The following is a 27,576-nucleotide window of genomic DNA, read 5'->3' on the forward strand; positions in this document are numbered from 1 at the left end:
GTATACTGCACTATTGTATTTTAATTTTAAAATTTAATAAAGGTGTATACACACATATGCAACTCTGATGTGAGGGTATTAACAAGTGAGGGTGTTGATGAATTCAATGGCTGATATTGGTATCAAAAAAATGCGCGTCATAGTAAATTGATTAAACGTTACATTGCTTGCTTGGTATGTAAAAGTGAAACTGACGTTGTCGAAATTAACACCACACAATTAGGTATATTCGTGCAGTAGCCGAATATTCATTATGTGATGAAATGAATGAATGATGGTTCAGTGTTAAGTGTTCGTGATTTCACAGCTTACAAAATAGTTGAATGTCACTGAAATTCACCTAAAACAAAGTGGAGAAGAAGACCTACCTACTGCCCTCAGATTGTTGTTGTAGTATTGTAAGTATGCATACCCACTAGAAAACTAGTGAGTTTCGATTTCCTTCACCTGAAAACGGTGGTGATATATGAAAACTACCATTTTTAATTCCATAACTTATTACTTGTGAAAATAAGATTACCACAAAATGGTAAAACGTGCTTATATTATATTATATTATATTATATTATATTATATTATATTATATTATATTATATTATATTATATTATATTATATTATATTATATTATATTATATTATATTATATTATATTATATTATATTATATTATATTATATTATATTATATTATATTATATTATATTATATTATATTATATTATATTATATTATATTATATTATATTATATTATATTATATTATATTATATTATATTATATTATATTATATTATATTATATTATATTATATTATATTATATTATATTATATTATATTATATTATATTATATTATATTATATTATATTATATTATATTATATTATATTATATTATATTATATTATATTATATTATATTATATTATATTATATTATATTATATTATATTATATTATATTATATTATATTATATTATATTATATTATATTATATTATATTATATTATATTATATTATATTATATTATATTATATTATATTATATTATATTATATTATATTATATTATATTATATTATATTATATTATATTATATTATATTATATTATATTATATTATATTATATTATATTATATTATATTATATTATATTATATTATATTATATTATATTATATTATATTATATTATATTATATTTGCATAAACTCATTAGTAGGTGAAGGATTCAAACCTGTAACTTTTCGATCGTAATCAGTCATCTTATCTACTCGACTAACTCATCTTTTAATATCATTAATGCGTATATTTGGACTCCTGTTATATGCTGTCACTAAGCCTGATTTTGATGCAACGAGGAGGAAAGAAAATTGCCCAAACGTTTAACCTAAGAGTGAAATAGATCCGGAAAACTGCCAAGAAGGAGAAAACAAAGAAACGTTTTAGTCCAGCAAGGATACTTGATGTAAACACAGCGGCTGATGCAACACGACATCATGTTCCGGCTGAAGCGCAGGATGTAACAGGCTCCCTATAAATACTGTTTCGGCAAAATTTTCGGCACACTTCGTCTCAAGAGGTACAACTATGAACACCCTGATCGCTGTGAGTATTGCAAAGCATTATTATGATTTAGATGATTTTTGACTTGATCAATCTAATTTTTGATAATATTTATTACTCGAATCATTTTTTTTTTGATCATTCACTAGCTATTGTTGTGATGATACTGGACGTTCCACATACAGTAATTGTGTTAACACTAAAAGTACGTATTTAGTTTCGTCTATGTCGTAAATTTCAAATTTGAGCAATGAACCAGCTATACACAACTAAAGTACAAGCTAAAGTACGGTTTGTGTCGGTCTATAAATTTCAAATTTCGTAGCAAAATATACTTTAGCATAAAGTATGTTTAACTTTATTATGAATATGAGAGTTAGTTCACAATATTCTGTTCCCAAAAAACAGCTAAGTAGTTCAATCAAAGCAAGTGTTTACCACCTATTATATTTGCTGAGACAGTGCTCTGTCTCAGCAAATATAATAATCTATTACAGATAAACAGACAGCAGATATTTATATTAAAAGAGTTCTTCCAGAACAGTAAACATACATGAAAAATTTATATGTGGATTTATCAAACTATTACTAATATCCAGTCCAGAATTTGAACTCATGAATTAACAACATGATCAGAATGAATAATTCAAATTGCCTAATGAAGCAATAAAACCAACAGTTTTTATTGATTTCGGCGGAACTAATACTTTACAGAGTACTTTTCACAACAGGGATGTTGCCTAATTAATTTCTATTTGTAAGAAACTTGAAAAATATGATTGTGAAATCAGTTAAACTAACACTTATTACAACATTTAAGTTAACTTCAACTTGTGCAGAAAACGCCAACAGTCTTGACAACATTTAAGTTAACTTCAACTTGTGCAGAAAACGCCATTTTATCTAAACGACCGACTTTAAAATTAAAGCCAAAGTTAACTGGTGCAAATTACCTTTAAACCTCTTGGGATTAAGTCTCGTTTAGTGTCCATTAATTTAGTTTTTTATCATCTACTGCTGAGTTGTTATTTTTTCGATAAGTATCCATTAGAGTGTTTTATTTTATTTGGACCCAATTTCTCTCTCAATTGTCGGTTTCCTCACAAGTCACCACTAAACTTTTCTTTCTTGCATCGTTTTAGCGTAGTCACATATTGGTTAAAAAATTATATAAAATCCAACTCGATAATAATGTATTACCAGTTTATCTACCTATATCACAATTTTATCTTTTACTTTTCCAGTTGTCTTGTCTGTTGGCGGTGGCGCATGGCAGCGCCATTGGCGGCTGGGGATTAGATGGCCTGGGTGGCCTGGGTGGATACGGTATGTTCTATTTCATCTATTTATATGGCCTTATTGCAAAAATATGTAAAGTACAAGGAGTAGACTTGATGCTAAGAGCGCTTTTGGTACAGAGAAGACTGTGTTGGTAATTGCTAAAGATATGCAGCAAAAAAATATATCATTTTCTTATCATAATCTTTTTGTTTTCTATTGTCTACGGTAAAGTAATTGGCGAGTAAAGTTAATTTTATAAGAAGATTTTAATTATTAGATATCTCTTGTCAATTTTGTCAATTTTATTGGCTAGAAGTGGCACAGGAAATACTGTTATTATCTGATTACTATATAGCATTGTTATTATCTGATGCCATAAGACTCACTTCCATTCCTTTTCATCCGTGGACAGTATAAATTACGAGTGAATTGTAACTTGGTGAATAGAAGACTTTCATTGGTGAATAGATTCACCAAGTATATATTGATTAAAAATTAATGTGCATGACCATGCACATTAATTTCTAAACAAGTTTTTAATCAATATATAACTATTATATTGACAGGTCTGCCAATCGTCTCCGCTCCAATCATCAAGGCCCCCATCTACGCTCCCGCCGCGGTCTCCACCGCTAGCCTCGTCAAAGCCGCACCTATCCCCGTCATCAGGACTGTTGCTGCTCCCATCATTTCCACTCCTATCGTCAGGACCGTCCCAGTTGTGAGCTCAGTCGGCCTTGGATTGGGAGGATTGAACGGCCTCGGTTTGGGAGGTTATGGTCTGGGATACGGAGGCCTGGGCATCGGCAAACTCGGCGGCCTTGGCTGGGGCAAAATCTAAATGAGACGAAGTGTTACCACCAATTGGCTTAACGACATCCTTGGTTTCATTGACTGGTCCTTATAAACTGAGGTCGATTTCCTACGAACTGTTCTTTCAGAATCTGTCAAAATTGTGTTCGGAAATTAAATATTGGATTTGTTTCTGGATGTGACTATTTTTCTGCCTGTTTTCCTTCTTCGTGCACATAATCTATATAAGGTACTCAACAATACTTAAATCTAAAATATCATCTAAATATAAACTATGAACTAATTCCAGATCAATGGTAATATATATTCTATGAAGCTTCATTGCCCTATAGTCCATTATACTTTCACCAACCCATCTCTTCTCTATCATGGGGTTAATTGAAAAAGCAATTAAACTGAAGAAACACCAACTATCTGTAGGGTCGCCATTAACTTTTAATAACCATGACTGGACTTTTTTCTTGTTTGGCTATGTGACATCTACACAATTCCATAGGGCGGAATCAAGCCGGTAAGTATTTGCGAAATAACTTTTTAATGTTGCGGGACGGGACGGTATGTTCAAATGGTACCGTATTGGTGTCTCGTATTAAAAAAGTTACTTCGCATAAACTAACCTGTCAAATACCTCGTTACCTACGCATAATAATAACAAATAATTTTTAGTTATATTTTAATTAAAAATAATGTACATTTTATTACATTGTGACAGGAACTTATTTACCCCAGGATCGGGTGGTCATATCATGCGTATGTCGTGTATATACAGTACGTATGTATGACAACCCTACCATAATGAGAATTCCAATTTCACATTGAGTTGATCAAAAAGTTGAATAGATTCCTTTCAAGTTTGATAGCAGGGAATTTCTTTGGTTTGATATTGAATTTCATCAGTCGTTTGTGTAACTGCGGGGTGGAAATTAAAATTCATTAAATTCGTCTTGACTACATAACCTGACTATTATTATGTAGACATCATGCAAGCGGCCATTCAAATCACAATAGAATCTTCAAAATTTTTTTGTTTATTTTCCTCGCCGACCGCTTCGTGGCGTCACAGCCCCGAATGTAACCGAAAACACGCGAGGATATGAATTTATATTCAGTCTATTAATTGCTTTCAATGTTGGTTTCTGTTAGAAAAGCAAGGTGCACTTAAAACTTCCACACAGTTGTAGGAAGACGAATTAGCTAGTGGTGGTGAAGTTACCAAGTGAATTTGTCACAAGTTGGTTCAGCTTGTACTCGACTGAAGAAAGTTGCGTGGACTACTTTATCTTGGAAATTAATTGTATGGCTTCAATAAATTTATATCTATCATCGTAGTTATAAGTCATATAAGATACCTTTAGGCGACTTAATATAAAATAAAATCTAAAACCAGTACTCGATAAGAAAAGAATAGAGAGTATCTCACGACACGACCCTCACGACGCCGATTGTGTTGCTAATTTAAATCTTGAAATTCCCATGTAAACGAAGCCACATTTGGCAATTAGATTATTAGATATATATTTATTAATCACCCGCGCAAATTGTACAAGTCAATTCACGTATCCAATAAGATTCACATTTTGTCAATTGAGAAAAGAGTGCGGTGAATGTTTTTGCGTCCCATACGTCAAGCGCATGCCTTTGGAAGTCGACAGTTAAGTAATTTTTATATTAATAATTGATTAAATATCATACTAAGTTCGAACACTAATCTGAACCACTGGCAAGCGCAATATTTAACAAATAGTCCCTTCGAAATGCCGTATCCTGACTCCGTCCGTCCGACTCCGTGTTTCGACAGTGGGGCCTACAAAAAATCGTATATTGCTTTCTCAAAAAGTCAGCAACGCATCGGTGACCCATATGAGATTACTGGTGTCCATACGGTGTTTGCTTACCAACAGGCAGGTTGCCCACTTCACTATAAAAAAACTGCATCTGTATTATTGTTTATCAGAAATTCAATACTAAGATCAGTTCAGATGTAATTTTACATGAATTACTAGGTGTTTGCAAGAAAATGGAGTTTTAAGGGTCGTTCGCAGCGAATTGTACCTCCATTATTTTCAATAATGTTGAAGTGGATCAGTAAAGCCTGGTTTACATTGCACCTTGGGGTGCGATCAGTTGGGATCAACTGACTTAGAGGCTTTCCCACCTACGCTGAACCCTTTTCAGCGTAGTGTGGACAAAATCGTTAAATTTTAAAGGCAATCTTATAGGGACTAACCAAAAATATTGTTAACACTACAGATAGTATAGTACAAAATCACTTCCCGCTGTCTGTCCCTATGTATGCTTAGATCTTAAAAACTACACACTATAACTTTTTATTACCATTACTGCTGAAGAAGGTGTAGGTGCTCTGTGTATAATTCGTTATTGGTTTTACCCGAGCGATATATGGACGGGCCCTAGTCGATTATATTAAGCTTATTATTGTTATCAATTGTTTTACACTTTAGTTGTATGTACATACCATTGGTATCTTTAAAAATGAATTCGTACATTATATAATTGGAAACTGTAATTTTGGCTGCAAGGATCGGTCTCTTAATTGTTTATATAACACGTGAACATTGAAATTATGATATGCATATAAACTGAACCTTTTTGTATGTGTTTCTATTCGTATTTTTAATCTAAATCTGAATAGTATTTGAATAGCAGTTAAGTAAATATGTGTAACTAATATCGATCATATAAATATATGATCGATATTAGTTACACATATTTACTTATCATTCGTGATGCACGGGTAAATACCCGTGCAACACGAATGTAAAGTCTCGAGATAAAATATTGTTAACATTACTAATCGAGTTCAAATTTGATCCCGGCTGTATTTACAGTCGTTAAAAAGCCTTCAATCTGCTTTTGACTCGCGTGGTTGCTCATGGTCTATCCAATATATATATATAGATACTAACGACCATGCCGAATGAAGACGATAAAGTAGGAAAGCGGGCCCTGGGCTCTGACGCTCACTGGCTGCGGAAGAAACCAGGAAAACGCTCAGACGAGAGAGAGAAGGAATCCCATTGCCAGCTGTGGCGACGTCAAAATGACTGCGATCATGAGGAATCTTAAACTGAAACTTAATACGTAATCGACTAGTCGATTAAAATTCTCCCACTTTAAATGCGGCTTAAGGTTTACCTCACACGGGGGAACTCAGCCGATGTTTGTATTGAACTTCACCCTTCGCTCGCTAAGCGCGTCTCTAATGGAAGCCGACGATTTTAAACTTTATCGATTATGAATTTTACCGAAGTCTGAAAGTGGTAAACTAAAAAAAAAATTAAACAAACGATTGTAACTGAAAATGTTTTTGTTTAAATATCAAAATATACACAAAAAATAAACACACTTCACCGTTTTGTTCACTCAATAGCTAAACGTATTCTTCGATTATCGCGTTTCTTGACTATATATTCATATCTATACTAATATTATAAAGAGAAAATGTTTGTATTTTCGTTTGTAATGAATAAACTCATAAACTACAGTCCGATTTTAATGAAATTTGGCAGACGAAATCGTCAATAGTGACAGGCTACTTTTTTATTATGGTTTAACCCGAGCGAAGCCGAAACGGACTGTTAGACTGAGGGATAAAGTAGTGAACTTGTATCTGTTAAATTCTGAACATACGAAAACTAATGTAAAGTTAATAAGATAGTGTTATGATAATCCAGCTCACGTTGAAGTTCCGTATATCGATATCATAAATCTTGGCAGAATATTAACGACCAACTTACTTCAGAAGCTAGTGTGCACAGCTAAACATCCTTTTTTTCACTTCTCAAGCTAATCAAATCTTTAGCATTTTTATTTATACTATATTTTTTGTCTTTGGTTTTTTCTACTGCAGTCACAATTATCTTGTTAAAATACATAAATTCTTACAATTTTATCTCCCACTTATCTATAGTTTCGTTTCCAGTTGAGCTCAGTCCATTACGAAGCTTAAGGCGAATTCACATCTGTGCCTCTGTTGACGAAGCGTGTTACAGGTTTTTTTTTGTGTGTAATATATTTTGGTAATTAATTATGAAATTAGCCTACATACATATTCGCTATTCTGTTCCTCTTTCATAGTCAATTGAAGAAGTCGATATTGATAAGTCATTAACTTATCGAGTGCGGATGCGCAGATCTACGCAAGAATATATTTTTTAACTATCGTCGTCTGTTGTTCCCGCAAAAGGCGTTAAGAAAATCAATTGTTGCGAATGTGGTATTATCGTAGAATGTTTAGCGTAAGTTTAACGAGCCGCCTTACTATAATGGAAGATTGCGGCGCATGATTGGCAAAAAGGTGGATTGTTCAGACTGTTAAAATAAATCACTTACCCTGGTCACGTATGAAGGAACCTTCATCATAATTTCCATCAATTATGGGAAAGATACTCGCAAACTGACAAAAATATGTCTCAAAAACATCGCACAGTAGACGAGAGTCAAAACAGTCAAGCAATTGCTTAACTGTTCATTCAATTTAGGTTCATTCAATATAGTTAACAAAACTAAATCGAATGGCGCTGATTGCCAAAGTTCAATGAAAAAAAAATCTTATGACTAATAATAATGTAGTTATAATGGATATTTAAAAACATTAGTTTGTCTGTATAATGGATATTTCTGTCTTTATTTCTTGGCTGACACATCATTTCAATTGCTTGAAATTGGCACTTATAATTTTCATAAACACACTTCACTATTTTGTTCACTTAAAAAAAAACACTTGTTTATTTTTATTTAAATTTTTATTGTCTTTGGTTATACAAAAACATGAATTAGTTTTAAAATAACTTACAAAACCACATTTATTTATAAATACATCGTGAATGACTAAATTGTACACTGATACGAGATTTGACACTTTTTGACACTTATACAAAGTGTATTTAATGTTACGCAAAACCGGCACAAATGGCAACACTAGCACATGCAGTATACAAACTACCCGTTGCCAAGGTGCTCAAGACATTGTCATGCTATAGAAGACTTGTCATTGTTTACATTCTATGCTCGTGCTGCACTCGTGCGCAGAAACTTTGCGTTAATATTCCATTGGAAGCAAATATCCTTAAGGAGACTTTTTCCAATTAACCTAATTTGTTTTACAATCTCACGGCCATAATTTGTCAAATTTAGGGTGGAAGGGAAACGAGTTTGGGATAGCGCAAAAATGTCAGTAGGTTATATTTGATTTTCATTTGGCTGTCGATAAGGTTAGTTGACTTGTTTACTAATAATACCTACTTTTGAAGTAACTTTCGGTAAAACAATAACTTTTACTATATTGATCTTGGTAAATATAATTTTAATATTTTTGTCAACCAGCCTCATTGTCTAATTATTTTCCTCTCGCGTGACCCTAATTAGGTGCGTGTGGCGGTATGTTGACCTACTTTAAAACTTAAATATTACGGTGATAAAATTACATATTATCATGGTCAGTCAATTTTTTTACTGACAATTTTCTATAGCAACGCCCACAATATCCATTAAAATAGATATAATAACAATAACGTTATAAATTGAAAAAAAAAAAATACTAAATTGGCACAAAATAAATGTTATGTTTTACACAGCGGTAAAACAACATAAATATCCTATGATAAATATTAAAGCAATATGGATAGAAATGTTATCCATTTTTATTTTTCGATTCGCCTTTAAATTAAATAATGGTGAAATTATTCTCGCGTCGAAAAATGACTATTACACTACAATAACATAGGACAGAACAATAAGGGCGCAGCTGGCACATTGCATCCTATTTATTCAGACATTTATTTAAGTATAATAATCATCTGTTTAAAATCGAAAGCGAGTCTGAACCTCACGTATTTCTGTCTTGTTAATTAAAATTATATGAAATAGATAACATATAGTAAATAAAATTATCGTGGAGTTTGTATTTGCGTCTATGAATTGATTATGCCACTGCAATAAGTAGTAACAATGTAAAAGAGACAGCTATAGCCGAGCCCCTAGCTATAGGTCGATCTTATTACTCGAATTCCTTATGGTGCCAGTGGCATTATCAACTTTATAACATTTACATTTAAGAGGCAAATTAGAATCCCACGGTGTAATCTCAGAGAGCTTCGTTCCACGCCATAGGCCTTGCCACGTAGTTAAAAGAAACATCGTAAACACAAGTGACAGCTTACGATATCAAGATAAACTTTGCGGGAAATCAAATTTTTTTCTTGATATCGACAGATGCCATGGGCCTCTGTTCGATATTGCTTGTAACTTACAACCTTTTGATCCTACCAAACACCATTACACCTATGTACAACTACAAATAAACCAACAGTTATCAATTAGGTCGTGTTCTCTCGTATTTTTGATGATGATTTCATAAAGATGTAAAAAAACACAAATGAAAATCAAATAGTACCTAGATCATACCACCTACCTCTATCATTATCTATGATTTGAGACATCATAGTGGCCTACCTGCGACTCTCGTAAAATAATTATACATGGATCCAAAATCTAATCGGTTCGATGTATATTTAAAATTATTGAGTTTCGCAAACAGGTACTTAAAATTAACAAATTTGGCTAAATAACAAGCGTATGTAAGCTTCGTCTTGAGCATTGAAACGAAAATTTATGGAAACTAGACAAGATTGCACAATCAAAATATATTTTAAAAAATTGAACAGAAATATAAATATTACAGACTCTTGATATACCATAGTTTCCCGCGTTTTGTGTATTTCTAGATCTTTCTCACCTCTTCAAGAGTGGAGTTGTCAAAACATATCGAAGGCTAACAAAATAAAAGCAATCATGTATACAACAAGCAATCTATTCAAACCTGTATACAAAGCGTTCCGGTTCATTCGTTAGCCTTCGCTCCACTACGAAATACGCTGATATAGTCCGCCACGTGACGCGTAGTCAGTGGATCGCCTGTCTCACTCACACACCTTATGTGCGCAAGAAATAAGGCAGATCTGTGCGTTACGTAGTGAACACAATTTCTTCGAACACAAGTCTGTATGTGTTTAAAATTAATAATAAATTTTTGTACTATCACGGTGTGCTTAATTAAAAAATATTATAATATAAATTTTGGTATTTTTAAATAGAGCTTTAAGGGTGTGAAGTTCTCAAACCTACATAACCCTCAAACCAATATTACATGACGATCGGATTTTTTTCTTAACTAGATCAGGTGACCCATGATAAAAAAAAAACATTTATTTAAAACTAATTTACTGTGCGCATTGATAATAGGTTTAGGAATAAGTATATTGACCAAAACATAATAAACAAATATGATGATTTCAATAGTCTAGACTATTTAATACTGGTCGTCCGATAGCCCAATTCCGTATAAGTACACTATTCTATTCATACTCGTTTGGATGTTTCTGTCATTATGAAAAGTATATTTTTAAATTACAATATAATATAAGTACGCTTGCATAAAAAATAGAAGAAAAGGATATTATTCTAGATCAGAAGAACATTAGGCATAGATGGAACTGTGCAATGCGTTATATAACCGCGAATTCAGCCCGGGAGCTGAAAAATGCGGGAACACGCGTAACTCAGCGGTCGATCTAAAGCTAAATGTTCCTCTAATGGGCCTTCCTCCTTTATCCGGGCTGAGGACCGGCACATAAAAGACCACGTATGATCAGTTATGAGGCGGAGTTACTCTAAAATAACATCGTTTTCTTCTATTTGACGGCACACGAACTACGTTACGCGCATAGAATTGTCACAAATTACAATTCGATACCAAAAAATACTCACGCGCTGTTAATCTTTTTAGATGGAACAGAATCGAAATATTTATTCAAGTTTATTTAGTAGAAATATGTTTTCCCACGACTGTGTGAAAGTATTTTTTTTATGTATTAATTTTAATTTTGTTGTGCTAAAGAAATACTATTTGGATGTTATACATTAGTGATCAAATTTTTCTAGTAGTGTCTCGGGCTGTCTAAATTGATAAAATCGAAATTTTATTTTCATATGACTACATGTAGTATACATTAGTTGAAATAAAGATAATTAATTAAATGTTCTATAATTGCCTATCATATTTGTAAATTATATTTTGGTCATTAAAAGTCAGTAATGGAATTTCGCATTTTAACACCTAATAACAAACAATACATTTTTAAATGTTAAATTTATGTTTTAATAATAACAAGAAAGTATTAAAATTACTATAAATAAATGAAATTTTTTAACAAATATATTATTTTGATAAACTTTAATAACGTAATAGATTAAAATAGACTGTGAGATTAAAATTTAATAGATGGATATATTATACAAATGATTAAAATGCGTAATCCCTTTGGATTGTATAAAATTTTTGGTAATATTCAAATCTAGTGTCTTATATAATACATACAATTACAATATCTCTGATATAATCTATCTCTACATGTACATAATTTAATAAATCGGTTAATAAAACCTCATCCACAACAAAAGGAACGTTATACGACATTCATAAATTTTATGTATATATATATATTATACGCACGTTATAAATTACACATTCATTACTTGTATATAAGTAATATATTCAATAATATTAACTATTAATAATATAATGCAGATACAAATATCATAGACTTATGAAATATAGAATTAAATGTCGTATTTACAATTTGATTTATAATTATATTTAAAAATACACACATATATTTAGAATTTAGTTAATATTTCCATTTTGACACCGCACTGACACATTCATATTATTACCGCAGCAGTTTAGCCACATATTAAAAAAAAACTTATTAACTCATTTTGAAGGCTAGTTCGCTGTACGATATCACAATAGTGATATTATGATTAGGATATTGTATACATACCATAATAACTACTAAATCAAAATACAGGGGTTTTCCACTATAAGACTACACGAGCTATGTCTTCCCGTCACATGGATAAACTCAAAAATAATATTTTTTTGAGTTTTCTCTATTTTTACGTATGTCATCGACGTAAGTGACATTTTTATTACTATTTTCATATAAAATGTATCTATTTAAAACATTCATTTTGTATCATTTTGCCACTGTAAGAATAAATAATTGTGTGGTCAAATAGTAAATAAAAAAATATCATTGACCATACGCTAGGTCCAGCACTGTGTGGTCTCAAAGAGAATAACCCCATTATCCTACAAAATGAGTTAACAAGTAACAAACTACGGGTATGTAAGTCACTAATTTTTATTTTTAAATTTGAAATCGTTGTATTCAATATTTGTGTTATACGATTTTTGTCGACAAAGAAAAAGTAGGAATATATTTATGAAAAACAAATGACAAATCTACAAACGCTTCACACTTCGAAGAAATTGAGCGTCCAACACTTTGGAACATTTAAAATATACTAACAATCCGAGCCGTGTCTAAATCATCACATAAATATTAAGTAAATATTGCTTAGAAATGTTTTAATTATCCTTATTAATGAAATTCACAATTAAACACACATCGAGGAAGCATCAAACAAGGCAAAACTCTCTCTTGACGATATTACAAACGAGTCCACACAATTTAAGACACCTAATCATCGCCTAAAATTGTATAAGAATTTGGCATCTATAAATAGGAAAAATGACATAAATTTATCTATAAAACTCGATGTATGAATTTAACATTTTTCAAAGAACCTGAAATAAAAAAAAATATGTGTGTAACATCTGATATTGGTGACGATATATCGCAAAATTCGCGAGCACTCAATGGTCGTTTCGCGTATTTCCGGCTGTAACAGACATCCGTCCGTTCCTTTTCACTCTCACTGATGGCTTTATTTGCTGAACATGGATACAGATAAGGTCTAAAATTAACACATACATTACATGCAAATATATTCCGTAGAGGTAATAATGTAAAAATTATACAATATTGGAATTTAAGACGATTATTATAAGAAAAGAATCTAAATGCATAAAATCGAGAGGAAAGATGTTACACAGCGGCAAATCGTAAGGAAAACAATTATTATTAATCTTCATAGCAATAACTTAACATTACGGCCTAACTTAGCACATAATATGGAATAACAATTTGTTGGCAACTAGGAGAAAAACTAAATTAAAAAACAGCCCTAAATTTGTCGATATTTATACTAAAAGCTCAAACCTTAACAGAACACCACTTAGAGAATTCCGACTAGAAATTACAAGATAAAACTAGATCACTACCGAGTTTAATATTACATCTTTTCATATAGGTACTAACACTAGTCACTCTTTAAATATTTGGGCATTTAATTTTCTTCTTAAAGTTTTGATTTAATCAATTCTTCTTATAACAGAAGAGTAAGAACGAATGGAAACAGTTTATCGTAAATTAAAATAACACGTAAATTTACCAAATCTAAAAGCAATATGTCTACCATGGACGGGATGATCAACTCACTAACAAAATGAAAGTTTCACAGTTCATTGCTTTTGGGAAAAAGATCGAATTAAATTGTTTGACCATGCGGACATATTTAATTTGAGATTGATTAGATATAAAGGGATTACTTGAAAAATGAAATTAGTATTTAAGTTAACTGTGTTAAATTTAATTAAAACTACCTGTGTTGTTATTAACTAAAAGGGATGGGACGTTTTCTATTAACAATTAATGGAACTTGCGAGCTAACCTGGCTACGATCATGACGACTGCAACGTCGCACGAAACGTTAGATACCACATAAAATTGTTCATCTTTAGTCCTGTTAATTTAATTTAAGTAAAAAGATTAACGAATAATTTCATAAAAATATGTCCATATGGTTATTTATATGCATATTTAGTGTTTTAATTTTATTTATATATTTTATCTCTCGTCCATCGAGCTACAAGTTTTCAACTTTTGCGCACTTTAACATAATTAATAACTACCCGTACAATATTTTCACCTGGTTCTTGAATCAAACTATATTTGTACTATGATTTTTTGAATACTTAAGAATAAAGCTTTATGGTGACTGCGATTGAATTTTCTAGTGAAAAAATATAAACTCGATGGAGTTATAGTGACGGGTACCTAAATTGGGCAATAATTATTTCGGTACCTCGTACAAAACCAATATCCTAATGGATAAAGGTTCGAATCATCTTAAGGGGCTCACCTATTGCTTGAGACTCCTTGGAAATAATTGTAGTTTCATTGTTCACTTCAAATACTGTAATGATCTGTTGTAAAGAAAAATCCATATGTCATTATCGTCTGCGTCATATGAGATGATAAGTTCACTGATATAAGCCTCTTCTATAGGCTTTGATGATATTTTATCATCAGACCGTTTAGTCGGTTGAAGTCCAGCAAAAAAAATTATTACAAACTGGAACATTTCACATTAAATTTGGTATAAACAATAAAGGAATCGTTCTGCTCTTACATGGAGTGGTACAGGCTACAATAGCCATCGGCAAATGATGAAGGAACCAATGTCTGTCCGGTTAAGCCATTCCGGGTAGAAGGCGCAAATCCAAAAAGTTCTGGCTTGATGTCGTCAAGGATATGTTTATTTTTATTTAATAAATAAGGCCAGGACAATTATGGATGCCCCGACGAAAGACAGAGCAAATTGGAGATACCTTGGTCTCTTACGCTTCGCTCAGGAAGCAGCCAGAAAATCGCAATAATGAAAGAGAGAGAGACTGAAGAATGGAATTCGTGCAGCAATAAAAATGAGTCCTTAAGATGATATGAAACGATCCTTAAGATGATTTGATCTTTATCAAAACTAATTGTACACTCCTCTAACCATTGCTTCTCTATTTCTATTATGCCATTTACATGTCAAAATTCTTACATACGTTCTTCTAAAAGTTGCATTACATAGCGCATAACACACTGGGTTTATAGTTGAGTTCACATAGCACAGTGCATAGAAGAATGACCATAATTCATCTGGTATGCACTTGGTGCAAGCTGTGAGAGGTTTTAAGAGTACAAGGATATTATAAGGCGTCCACGTTATAATAAATGATAGGAGAATAGCGGATAACGTTTTAGCCGCTTTGGTCTCCTGTTTCTTTTCTTGCGTTTTCTTCTTTTTCGGCTGTTGTTTGGAAGTTATGCCTTTACCAGCCAGTTGTTTAGGGATAATTTTAGCATTAAGGGGGATTCTGACGTCTTGAATGTGGGATGTTCTTCTAGTTAAGGCAGGGTGGCCGGCGGGATGGAGGTTGAGCTCGGAATCGCCCCTCGCTGGTGGGCGATAATGGGTTCTGGTGTTAGAAGGGGGTGATTCTTCTGTGATCATTTTAATCGTTGGTCTTTCAGTGTCTGCATCGGGTAACCTTATGAGGATGGTGTAAACAGAATCGGCTGAAGCAGATTTAGGGGCAGGTGAGGTAGTGGTGTTGATTCGTGTGTTAGGGGGGAGGGAGCGGCTGTCTCGGGCTGCAGGCATGTTCCCTGGAGGAGGGTCGTAGGTCCTCCTGAGAGGAGAAGTTCCTCCATCTGCGGCTGATGACCCGCCGGAGCCGGCTCGTGACGCGTACGGATCTCTGATGACGTTTAATGATGTACACCTGGAACAAAATATTATAGTAGTACTATATTGTTTTTAAACAGACCATCTACTTATGTGTATGCGACTACCTGCCACTAGATAAAAAGTCATGTCAGATGCCTTTAGACGACTTGAATAAAATCTCACACCAGTGTTAGTAATAACACATTCGATATGATGATGATCTAATTAATTTTCGAATAAAAATAAATTTATCTGCTATTTTAGGGATTGCTCTACCTGTGTTTGAAATTTCATTTTTAAAATTCTTTTTCAAATTTTTAGGCCTATAAATAATTTTAATAGGACTTATGTAGGTATTCGTTACCTGGACACGGAGCTCTGAAGAGGCGTCTCGACAGACACAGGCGTGGCGTACCCAGGGTCTGAAGGTTCCTCCTCAATCTCGGTGTCCTCGATGTCCTCTCGGCCGGAGTGGTACCAGGCCACGCACCAGGCATGGACTGCCGCCCACCCGCGCTTCGGACGACGACTCGAGCTTGACGACTGTGGGACAATGTACATCCTTACATATTATAAAACAAAGTCCTCCGGCGCGTCTCTCTGTCTGTTCGCGATAAACTCAAAAACTACTGCACGGATTTTCACACGGTTTTCACCAATAGATAGTGTGGTTCCTGAGGAAGCTTTAGGTGTATAATTTATTATGTTTTACCTGAGCGAAGCCGGAACGGGGCGCTAGTAATTAATAAACATTATACATGATTCTTGATGATATTATTGTATAACTCCAGGTTCTATGCAAGTTTTTACCACAAGCTTTTATTATCGTCAGAGAGATCTTGCATTTAACGTTAATTGAGGATTTCCCTCGTTGGAAGCCGATCCTGGGTACAAAGTCATGCTTATCATAATAATCCATCGTCATGGAAAATGAAGCGACCTGGAAAATTTCAACTCTATGCAACAAGTGGAATTAGGTGAAATTTGAACTCGCAAGATTTGATTACAGACAAGCAAACAACGTGACAGGTGAAAGAAAACAAAAGCTAGAATCTAATTAAAGATGGACCCACGACGATAACCTAGATCCATAAATCAACGAGGGACAGCGCAATTTCTGCCCACTCCGATCACATTCATTTGTATCAAGTTAGCATAAAAAGAACATATATTCCTTTACATACCTTATATACGAAGCAGTATTTTAATCAAATAGAAAAAAGAAAGTAAAAATTTAAAGGCTTAGATTACAGAAATAACACGTTTTATAATTACAGAACGGCGTAGAACCTTGTCCAATTACATCAAGCTAGTACTTTGTCACCTTATTAAATTACGGGAAGACAGGACGCACATTAAGGAACACTTTCAAGTTTCCACTGTCGTTTTAAAGTTGAAAGGAGACATAATTTGCTCTCTCACTTGTCTTCGCGTGTTCCCAGTTGACTTCGGGGCCGTGACGCCACAAATCAAGTTCAGAGTACAAATCCGTGATCTTACGACTCGTCGCGTGCCTGACGCAGACCATTGTCAAACCATTGGCACGCATATCATTCTTGACGACATCCAGATAGCACTCCTAAGGTTTGCCCCTTCTGTCGGGGCCAGACGGGAGCGGCACGAAGTTGGGAGTAATATTTTACCCAATTATTATGGACGATTTTTTATGACATACAAAAACGGAGGAGGGACGTAGGCGAAGAAAGTAAATTAGTTAGAGAGAGAAAACAACAGCTGAAAACGTTTAATGGTTGAAGGAGAATAAAAGAAAATAATAATGTTTAATTTTGGCAACGACATTCAGAAAACATGAATGGCTTAATTTAAAATTATATAGAAAAAAAACAGATATAATGTAGTTTAAAGGTCAATTTGACATATTCCAGAATATTTGAATATTAATAAACTAGAAAATGTATGGAAATCATCTTTGTGTGGTTCCGTATTTGAAATGGTTCTACACTCCCTATCCTACTGAGGATGTCGTACGAAACGACTAAGGGACACGTGGCAATAGGCGACAGTGGCATTCCCGAGAACGGTGGACGACGACCGTGCCAAGTGGAGACGAATAATTAGTAAAGCGGACCCTGACTCCGACGCTCGACAGCTGTGGATGGAGCCGGAAAAACGCTCAGATGAGAAAAAGTTTTTCCAACTTTAATCAAATAATCGACTTATGTGAATATTATTTCTTTCTGTAATTAAAATCGCTCGCGTCATCGATTTTTCACAAAAATAAATTTAGGGTATTACAAAGTTTAATGAATGGGAAACCTGCGACAAAAATCTTAAGTGTATTTGTGCCAAAACCATCCAAGTTTAAATTCAGTTATTACTTGCGTATAACAATTTTTAGATTCCAGGTAAGTTAGCGCAAATTTTTAATTTGGACGGTAGCCAAATCTTTATTGGGATCGATTTGGCGAAAAAAGAAAGGAGAGCCCAGCAAAAACTCGTGATACACTTCTCAATATAATAGACGTAACTGCGAAAAGTTACTAAAATTAACTATTTGTCCATTTCTTAAACAACAAACATTCTGGCATAATGGTCACCATGCCGGACTGCTACACTGGAGGTCCCGGGTTCGATCCCCGGTTAGGTCAACATGAAAATGATCTTTTTCAGATCGACCTGGGTCTTGGTTGTTCATCTATATACGTATATGTTATAGAATATAGTATCGTTGAGTTAGTATCCCATAACACAAGTCTCGAACTTACTTTGGGGCTAGCTCAATCTGTACGACTTGTGCTTATATATTATTAAATATTATTATTATTCTAAGTTGAAAATAAATATTTTGAATATATTCCGTTCCTATTGCCATTAGCGTGGTTTTTTTGATGAATTCTGCTTTAAAATACTACTCGACATATGATTCTATCTCCTCAATTTTTTCCGTTCGTTATAATTTACGCCAGTTTGTTAAACGAATGATTAAAATTTAGAATATTTTTTTTCTCAACCCCTGCGGAATTTCCCAATATACGTAATCTCTCTCTTTTCACGTGTTCCATTGCCAACGGGGCTGTGACGCCGCGATGTCCGGTCAGCATGAATAATATACTTCGGCCGCTATATAAAACTTACCTACCCACTCTACACTAAAGGTAAACCCGTTTTGCAAGTAAAGTTTACAAAGAAAACAAACAGGTTTTCGAGTTATAATTTCACCGCTCGTGTAACATTTCAGGGGAAAACAGCGAGGAAACGTATAAGCGAATTTACTATTTATGACTGCAAGAGTATGATATTCTTGGTACCACAGATTCAAAAACAAATAGACATGTAAAATTTCTTTCTTATAAAAGATTCAGTTCTTATGCTAAGCTTGTTGGCCCTGAAGCAGTGACGACACACCGACATTACTGTCATACAAATTCGTAAATAAATTATTGTTTTTGATATTTATGAAAACGTCAAATCAGATGATTTGACTTGTTGTGAAATGCCTAGTCTTAATATTTTGTGATTAATATACGAGGTATGTATAGTACTACCACGTTTATAAGTAACCTCGGCATGTTTTGTTCGACGGCGCAGAATAGTATAACCGACCGCCGACTCTGGCCGAATAAAAACATTAGTGAAATAACGAACTTATTGCTACTACATAAAATTTTAAATCCAAAAACAACAGGAGTCGTGCTATCTCGCTCATAATAATTGTACCATATTACACTTGACGGCAACTCCAGATATGGCGCGTACGCATTAGCCAATAGCGATTGGCGCAGATCGGTGTAACTTATAAAAGTGGTAGTACTGTACATAAACTTATTAATACAGAAAAAATACAAATTACTAGAAATCATAAAATTATTTATCTGCTTAATTTTTTTGTACATATTTATAAATAGTGTGCCTGATGAGATATGACAGAACTGATGTATAATATTAAAATGGCAATAAGCACTTTGTATTGAATTTTGAAATTAGATTTCCAATACAGACTAGACAAATACCAGTATTTAAATTTAGATCTACAGCTTTGCGGTAAAATGTACATTCTTAACAGTTTTAAGTCTATGGAGTAACGAACGAATATACAATTTTCTCGAAAACAGTAGGCGAGGAACGGGTCGTGTTATGTTGTCTTTTAGTATTGAAAATATTATGAAGCAGATTGCTGCGTTCCAAGTAAAGATTTCAAGGAGAGATATGGTACAAATTATATACACGTTTCACACGACATTTAGCACAAACATAAATCATGTTTACACGTAATGGAATCACATGTACTGTGGTGAGAATAGTGAAAACGTTTTCTAAGAATGTCTCTGTGAATCTAAATGCTCTCAAAATAGTAGCGAAGATTTACGAGTTGTATCCCTTTTCGATCGCAATTCTAACGAACGTGCGTTGCTGAAGTACCATAAAATATTATTTTCGTGTAAAAGTTTGATAATATACTTAGCTTACTTACACATAGACCAATTGTCTATGTATTTCTGCTGCACAAAATATCTTACATGTTGAGCGCATATCCAATCTCCAATGTCATCTGACTCACACACTTTTATATGGCTATTGTACTTATTTTCTAATGAAACAATACATTTGTAAATAATGTTTTTTTTAATACAAATAGCAATAAAATATCATGTGCTGCAGTTGCATCTGTCAAAAGTTAACGGAAACTGCCTAATTCCGAGCGAGCACCGACGAAGTTGCACAGAAATTTAATTTATCAGGCGCAGATCTCTCGCTTCATGAAGTCTCTTCGCAAATCTTCGGAGTTATTAGGTTAACTGCATTTCACAGTTGGTCTTGCTCTGCGGTATTCAATTATATCGTGTTTCATTCAAATATAATGTCAGCGTTATTTTTATACAAGATTTTATTTAGTTTTGCCTGCCCCATTTATCTGTATGTATCTTGCAAGTGATACATCATTATCATCATAAGTCTGATGCACCTCTCCGACCATATTATCTGGCTTACTTGTGCACCCAAGATTGGCTCCCAACGTAGGAACTGCTCAACGGCTTGAATGTGTTGAATGAAACATCTTCCCGGCGACAACAAAAGCCTTGCGTGGACACGTGGTCTCGATTCCTATATTTAATATAAGCACTCGATCACAATCCTGCTAATATTATAAATGCGAAAGTTTGTAAGGATGTATGTGTATATGCGTGCATACGAGGGCTGCTATTTATGTATCCGGAATAACAAAATTAAACAAACATATATTATTACATATGGTTTTATTGTTTCTCGAAGTATTCTCCGCGATGATCTATGCACTTCTGCATACGATGAAACCAATTTTCAAAGCACTTTTTCCATTCTGATTGAGGTATGTCCAAAACGTGTGTTTTGAACGCATCAACGGCCTCTTCGCGGCTCGAAAAACGTTGACCACGTAATTTATTTTTAATGTTTGGAAATAAATAAAAATCATTGGGTGCCAGGTCGGGGCTGTACGGCGGATGACCCGTCAATTCAATCTTTTGACCCTCCAAAAAATTATTTGTTTCAGCCGACTTGTGGCAGCTAGCATTGTCGTGATGAAGTATGATTCTGCGTTGTGGGTTGTTCTTTGGTATTTTTTCAAAGACTTCTGGCAAACAAATGGTGGTGTACCATTCAGAATTAACCGTCCTACTATTCTCTAGTGGCACTGTAGCTACATGTCCGTTGATACCAAAAAAACAAGCGACCATTTGCTTTAAAGTGCTTCTCGCACGAACAACTTTTGTTGGATTCGGTTCATCTTGAAAGACCCACACCGTTGACTGCTGTTTAGTTTCAGGGTCATAAGCATAGATCCAGGTTTCGTCACCTGTGTAGATATTATAAACAGCTTTTGACGTGCCACGGTTGTATTTTTTTATCATTTTCTTACACCAGTCGACACGAGCCTGTTTTTGATCTACGCTCAAGTTGTGCGGAATCCAACGCGAACAAATTTTTTTAACAATTAAATGTTCGTGTAATATCGCGTGTATACTCGTCATACTAATGCCCAGAGACGCCTCTATCTCGCGGTATGTAACATGACGATCTTGCATTACTAATTGTCGCACAGCATCAATATTTTGTTGTACCACTACCGATTTAGGACGACCCTCCTTAATTTCATCCGTGAGCATAGACCGTCCACGTTGAAATTCCTTAAACCAATAATACACAGTGGTTTTCGATGGTGCTTCATCTCCAAAAGTTAAAATCAGTTGTTCGATGCACTGTTTTTGAGTTAATCCACGCCGAAAATCATAATAAATCATCGCGCGAAAATGTTCACGAGTTAAATCCATGGCAATGAAGACAAGCTATTTTCAAAATTGGCGCCAATTGAAAAAAACAAATGACAGGGACATGAAAAATATTTATTCTCTAGCCGAAGAGTTCTATTTTCAAATGTTGTAATTACTTTTTAAATATTCTAGAATTATTGGCCAGTTCCGGATACATAAATAGCAGCCTATCGTATAAGTTTGTTACTCTTTCACGCAAAATGTACTGGACCGATTGTTATGAAATTTGGTACACGGATGGAATATGACCTGGAATAACACATAGAGTACTTTTTAACCAGTCATACATGTTTTCGTATTACGTTAAACATGTATGACTAGCTGCGCCCCGGGGCTTCGCTCCCATGGGAAGTACAAGAGTACTTTGTTATTAAAAATAATTATTTGACGGTAATTTCTGAACAAATACTTTGACTTTGACCCAACATTTGCTAAAGAGCTATAATTAAGCGTGACATAGTTTAACACAATAGACCTATATCTCAAATTATCCTGTAATGCACCGATGCGCATGCGTGCAACCACTTACAGCCATTAGATGCGGTGCACTCAACCGAGTTAATGTATTGAGACGTAAATTATATAACCAAATGCTGAATAATCCATGCTAATATTATAAAAACGAAAGTCTGTCTGTTCCGTTTTCACGGCTAAACCTGACTGGACCTATTTTGATGAAATGTTGTATACCTAATACATACAAAATTTTAATGACCCGTATGCTATATTTTTATAAAACTGAACCCCCAAATTACAATAATGGGTGAAAGTTTGTAAGAAAATGAATAAAATTAATTGCCAAAAATAAAATCATACAGAAAAGACGACTTAATTCTCTAAGTATCACACAACATTATTGGTCTAGAAATTAATAATCTGGCATGGGTAAACATATTACCCGCAAAAAATATAATTAAGCTGTCAGAAATAACTATTATACGCTGACGAAGTCGCGGGTAGGCAGAATGTTGATTAGGATCCTTAACAATGTTAGGTATTTTCAGATTCTGATTTATTCCTGACATTGCAATTATTTATGTTTTATTTTATTTTATTATTTGTATTTTTAATAACTTATTTTTGGAACACAGAAAGAAAGTACTGGTCTGAATCAAAAAAATATTTCTTTATGGTATTTTCTGAATTAAATCAAACAATATGACTTTTAACAGTACTTGTGTAAGTCTAATTAAATTAATGCTTATTATTTTTTATTGTTATAATTGAAACAGCAATAAAAAATAATAAAAAATAATAAGCATTAATTTAATTAGACAATTATAACAATAAAAATTAATAAGCATTAATTTAATTAGACAATTATAACAATAAAAAATAATAAGCATTAATTTAATAAGATCTACACAAGCACTGTTTAAAGTCATATTGTTTGATTTCATTCAGAAAATACCTAACCTAGTTAAGTATCCTAATCAACATTCAGAATTGTAGAAATTAAAAACTGTCGGCCACGTGAATTACGTTCCTGAATATTCATCAGCCATTCGGTATTACGTTATAAATGGCCTACATCTGGAATTGAACGTTTAAATGACACAGACTTATTAAAACTAGAAAGAATACGTGTATCTAAACAAAACAATTTAGAATTGAGGGAATTTCTTTTGCAGTATTCACTGTTATTTTTTAACATTTGGTTCAATGATTCAAAGATTGATCCAAAATGCTCAACACATTAATGATGAGTGTGCGGTGTGTGCTTCCGCCCTAGATATCAATACTAGATTATAGGACACATAATGTAGTCCTAAACCGATTGCAACAGTAGCATTTCAAAAGAGGCATTGTAACAATAAGAGTGGAATCTTTAAAATTGTGCGGCAGGATAGATTGAATTGAAGTTTTATTCGAAATGCATAAAAGATCTGATAAGATTAAAGATAATTCGAATTGGCTCTTCTAAATCTACATATTGCGTTTAAAAATGGAGCTAATGAGAAAATTCTCGCTAATATTCGTATGGCATAAAACTAATCAGACTTATCGGCATGCGGTATCAATTCTGATATAAGTCTTCAGTGTATGCTTGATTAAACCACTAAAACTGTATTTTAATGCAACCGAATTATCCAGTAAGTAATTGCTTGTTTATCAAACGGATTTCAAATTGCGGTTTGCCTTTTATGCAAATGAACAGCTTTTGATTTTGTGGTTTCAGAAATATGATTGCAATCACATCAATCACAAAATGTTTGTTTATTGTGTTGATTATTGGCCTGCGGAGCAATCGAGAGTTTCCTCTCTTTTAGATACTAATGCAATACTACTATCAGATTTTCATGTACATAGATTATTATACAAATTTAAAAATCTAAAATTTTATTTTTATTAAAATGCAGGGAGAGGTTCTTAATACTAAGGCCATGGTTAGGGAATTAATAAGTATTTTACATACGGAAGAAATCACACTCGTCAACGGAACCGTCACAACTGAGGGCTTAGTGCAGATTTGCATTTTACTTAAGTGAGACGCAGCGAACCAATTAAATTGTGACGCAACGACAACCACACTGCGATGTGATTGGTTCGCTGCGTCTCACTTCGAATCGATTCGATGGTGAGGCGTGAAATGAAAAACAAAAAGTGAAGCGTAAGTTCAGCAGATAACAACTTAAACAGCAGATAAAAAGGTTCTATAATTTCGTAGAATTTCAAGAAGTTGTCCCTCAGACCACACGCACATGTTCTCCATAATATATTTTTTTACTTTTTATTTTTTACACTAGCCGCCTTATTAATAAACATTTAATTCTCTGATCAGGCTTGGAGTAGTTTTTCTTTGTTTTGTCCCTCTCTCTCTTTTCAGCATTTGACATTGAAAGAACGAGACAATACAAAGAATAACATATTCCGAGGCTAATCAGAGAATAACGTTTTTATTAATAAGGGGGTAGGAGTTTTGGTAGCTTAGCTATCACTTACCTGGTGGTCCCGCCACCGCTGGTCGTGCAGCGCGCCTCGCACGTGGTAGACAGAGTCCGCGTCACCTGACTCCGACCGCGCCCGCCCGTCCACCTCGCGCGTCTCGTCACTGAAAACAATGTAATATTATAAAGGTGCTCGTGAACATTTCGGTCTATGTATTCTGTTAGAATGTTAATTTTTTTTTAACATAAAATAACAGAATAACTTAGATATGTTTGTGTTAATGAATCTACATTTTTTTTGTTTCATATTATTGAAAATTTTCTGAAATGTTCAGTTGAATTAATTTGAGGAACATCTACCTAAAAACTTAAGCACTCAACAATGTAACTATTATTCCTATATTTTAATGAATTCTTTAATATTCTATAAAGAAAATAAAAGCATGATTGGATTAAACCTAGACTCTATTCAATTGACAGTTCTGGCATGATAGGGACCAACACTGTTCAAATGAGTTTCTTTCGGCATTTCTTCTCAGCAGTGGTCGTTCCGAAATACTAGTAGTTTGTAGCTTTGGTAAACATCATTTAATTTAGAATATGACGTGAAAAAGTGCCTGTGAAGTCCTAATTTCTGAATAAATGATTTGATTTGAGTTAAAAAGTGGATAAATAAATCTCCTTAAACAGCTTAGTAAGGATGGCTGAATGAGATAAAAATACAGATGATGCTAACTATAACTTAATAGCTATAAAGAGTTAATCAAAAACATATAAAGGGTAAGAACAAAGAGCGCTGGCGAGGCGCCAGTGTGCAGCGATTTCATACAGCGTTTCTCTATGTGTGGGCCTAGTCATAAGATATAGCGATAACTGATTTTTTACCCGCAAGTTTGCATAAAATTCATTATCGCTGTCTTATAAATTAGTATTCTTTTTTCAAATTTGAATTGATAGGAACTGCGAAGCTATCATATTTTATATAGACTCTTCAAATTCTATGACGGTTTTTTTTTCTGACATGACTCAAAAAAACGATGTCAAACGTTGATCACGTATTTAACATGTATTTAATGTGTATATGTTAATTGAATTTATCCGCCCAGAATTAAAAGATTTTGACAACTACAACATTTTAGGTTTTTAAATGTTTGTAGTAAAACAAAAGACGGTTCTTTTTTATAATTGACAACCGAGAAAAATGCATAATTATCGCAGAAAAGGTCATGTTAGAAATTAAAAATACGGCAAACAGCAAATACGCAGAGTACACTGACCTAAGCCTATTCTAAACTAAAACATCTAAAAATAGATATTATCTACACTGGCCTAGATTCTAAAGAAAAACACTTCATCCTCTTATAAATTAGACCACACCCTAAAGGATTAAACCCATTCGCCGTACAGTGGAAAACGACATTAAATCGTCCGTAAATTAGCCGAACTAGCAAGCACAAATCTCTAAGCTCTACTCCATTTGGGTTATATCCTCTCTGGAACGATGTGGAGTTACAGCTTCTTGTGCGTCTTCTGTTGCTCTTATGCGTTTGTGAGTTTCATGATAAAAGGTTTTCTTCATAAACTCTCTCTTTCTGATCCTCGTATCTTTCCGGTTGCATTCGAGGCTGTTATGCCGCGAAGCCCGGAATCAGTTTAAAAAATGAAGAGTCCTCCTTAGAACAGTTCTCAATTTAGTTGATATAAATCAGAATATCGTCAAATAATTTCCACGCGAGCGCTAGAGAATGCTGCCGTGAAATGCAAACAAAAGCTTAAATTGATTTTCACAGCTAACACAACTCAGCGAAACCCGATAATACAGCAAGCCACAACGTAAACAATAAACCCAAATTTAAAACGTTATATTCTAACAAAAGCTCAAAGCAAAGATGCAAAAACCTTCGGATGAATCATCTTATCCGAAAAACGATTTCAGGCCGTCTCGACTGAAAAACACAGCTCAAAATAAGAGCTTAATGTAAAATAAGCTTAACTGCCACTCGAGATGACGCCAGAATGACCCGTAATGGCACAACAATAGGATTGCGAATTGTATACGCTCCCCAAATACCCAGGCTTCACGTACCGAGCGACTCGTAATAAGTACCCTCGCGAATGCCCATCTCAACTCGCGCCGACTGTAACGCCACATCTACACGCACTACATCAAGCGATTATGAATCTTCCTATCTCAAATTTAAGTTGACTTTTGATTGTGAGGAATATCACGTAAAGACAGCCGCTGACAAGGAAAACGGCGTAAGTAAAACCGAATGAATAACAAAATTG

The 27,576-nt window shown here is 33.8% G+C and overlaps 2 protein-coding genes across 2 annotated transcripts in view; one reads left to right on the top strand and one right to left on the bottom strand.

Annotated features, from left to right (window-relative positions):
• The first annotated feature begins 1,531 nt into the window (after positions 1 to 1,531).
• LOC128671730 (cuticle protein 64-like) lies at positions 1,532 to 3,819 on the top strand. Its single transcript, XM_053748466.1, has 3 exons — positions 1,532 to 1,592; positions 2,795 to 2,876; positions 3,398 to 3,819. Exons 1-3 carry the CDS (start codon positions 1,575 to 1,577, stop codon positions 3,670 to 3,672), a joined length of 375 nt encoding a protein of 124 aa, XP_053604441.1. The 5' UTR covers positions 1,532 to 1,574; the 3' UTR covers positions 3,673 to 3,819.
• Positions 3,820 to 15,262: 11,443 nt separating this feature from the next.
• The window catches only part of mAChR-A (muscarinic Acetylcholine Receptor, A-type), a 66,994-nt gene continuing 54,680 nt past the window's right edge, over positions 15,263 to 27,576 (bottom strand). Inside the window, exons 3-6 of the mRNA XM_053748468.1 lie at positions 25,343 to 25,451; positions 21,465 to 21,475; positions 16,495 to 16,659; positions 15,263 to 16,185 (exon numbers count right to left, since the gene is read on the bottom strand). Of these exons, the coding sequence (XP_053604443.1) occupies positions 15,393 to 16,185; positions 16,495 to 16,659; positions 21,465 to 21,475; positions 25,343 to 25,451 (1,078 nt within the window). The 3' untranslated portion in view covers positions 15,263 to 15,392. The remainder of the gene's footprint in view (positions 16,186 to 16,494; positions 16,660 to 21,464; positions 21,476 to 25,342; positions 25,452 to 27,576) is intronic.

Source organism: Plodia interpunctella, chromosome 8, assembly GCF_027563975.2.
Source record: "Plodia interpunctella isolate USDA-ARS_2022_Savannah chromosome 8, ilPloInte3.2, whole genome shotgun sequence".
NCBI classification, from domain to species: domain Eukaryota; kingdom Metazoa; phylum Arthropoda; class Insecta; order Lepidoptera; family Pyralidae; genus Plodia; species Plodia interpunctella.

Coding starts and splice junctions, on each gene's coding strand:
- LOC128671730 (XM_053748466.1), top strand. Junction 2,877..3,397: donor GGGTGGCCTGGGTGGATACG/GTATGTTCTATT, acceptor TTATATTGACAG/GTCTGCCAATCGTCTCCGCT.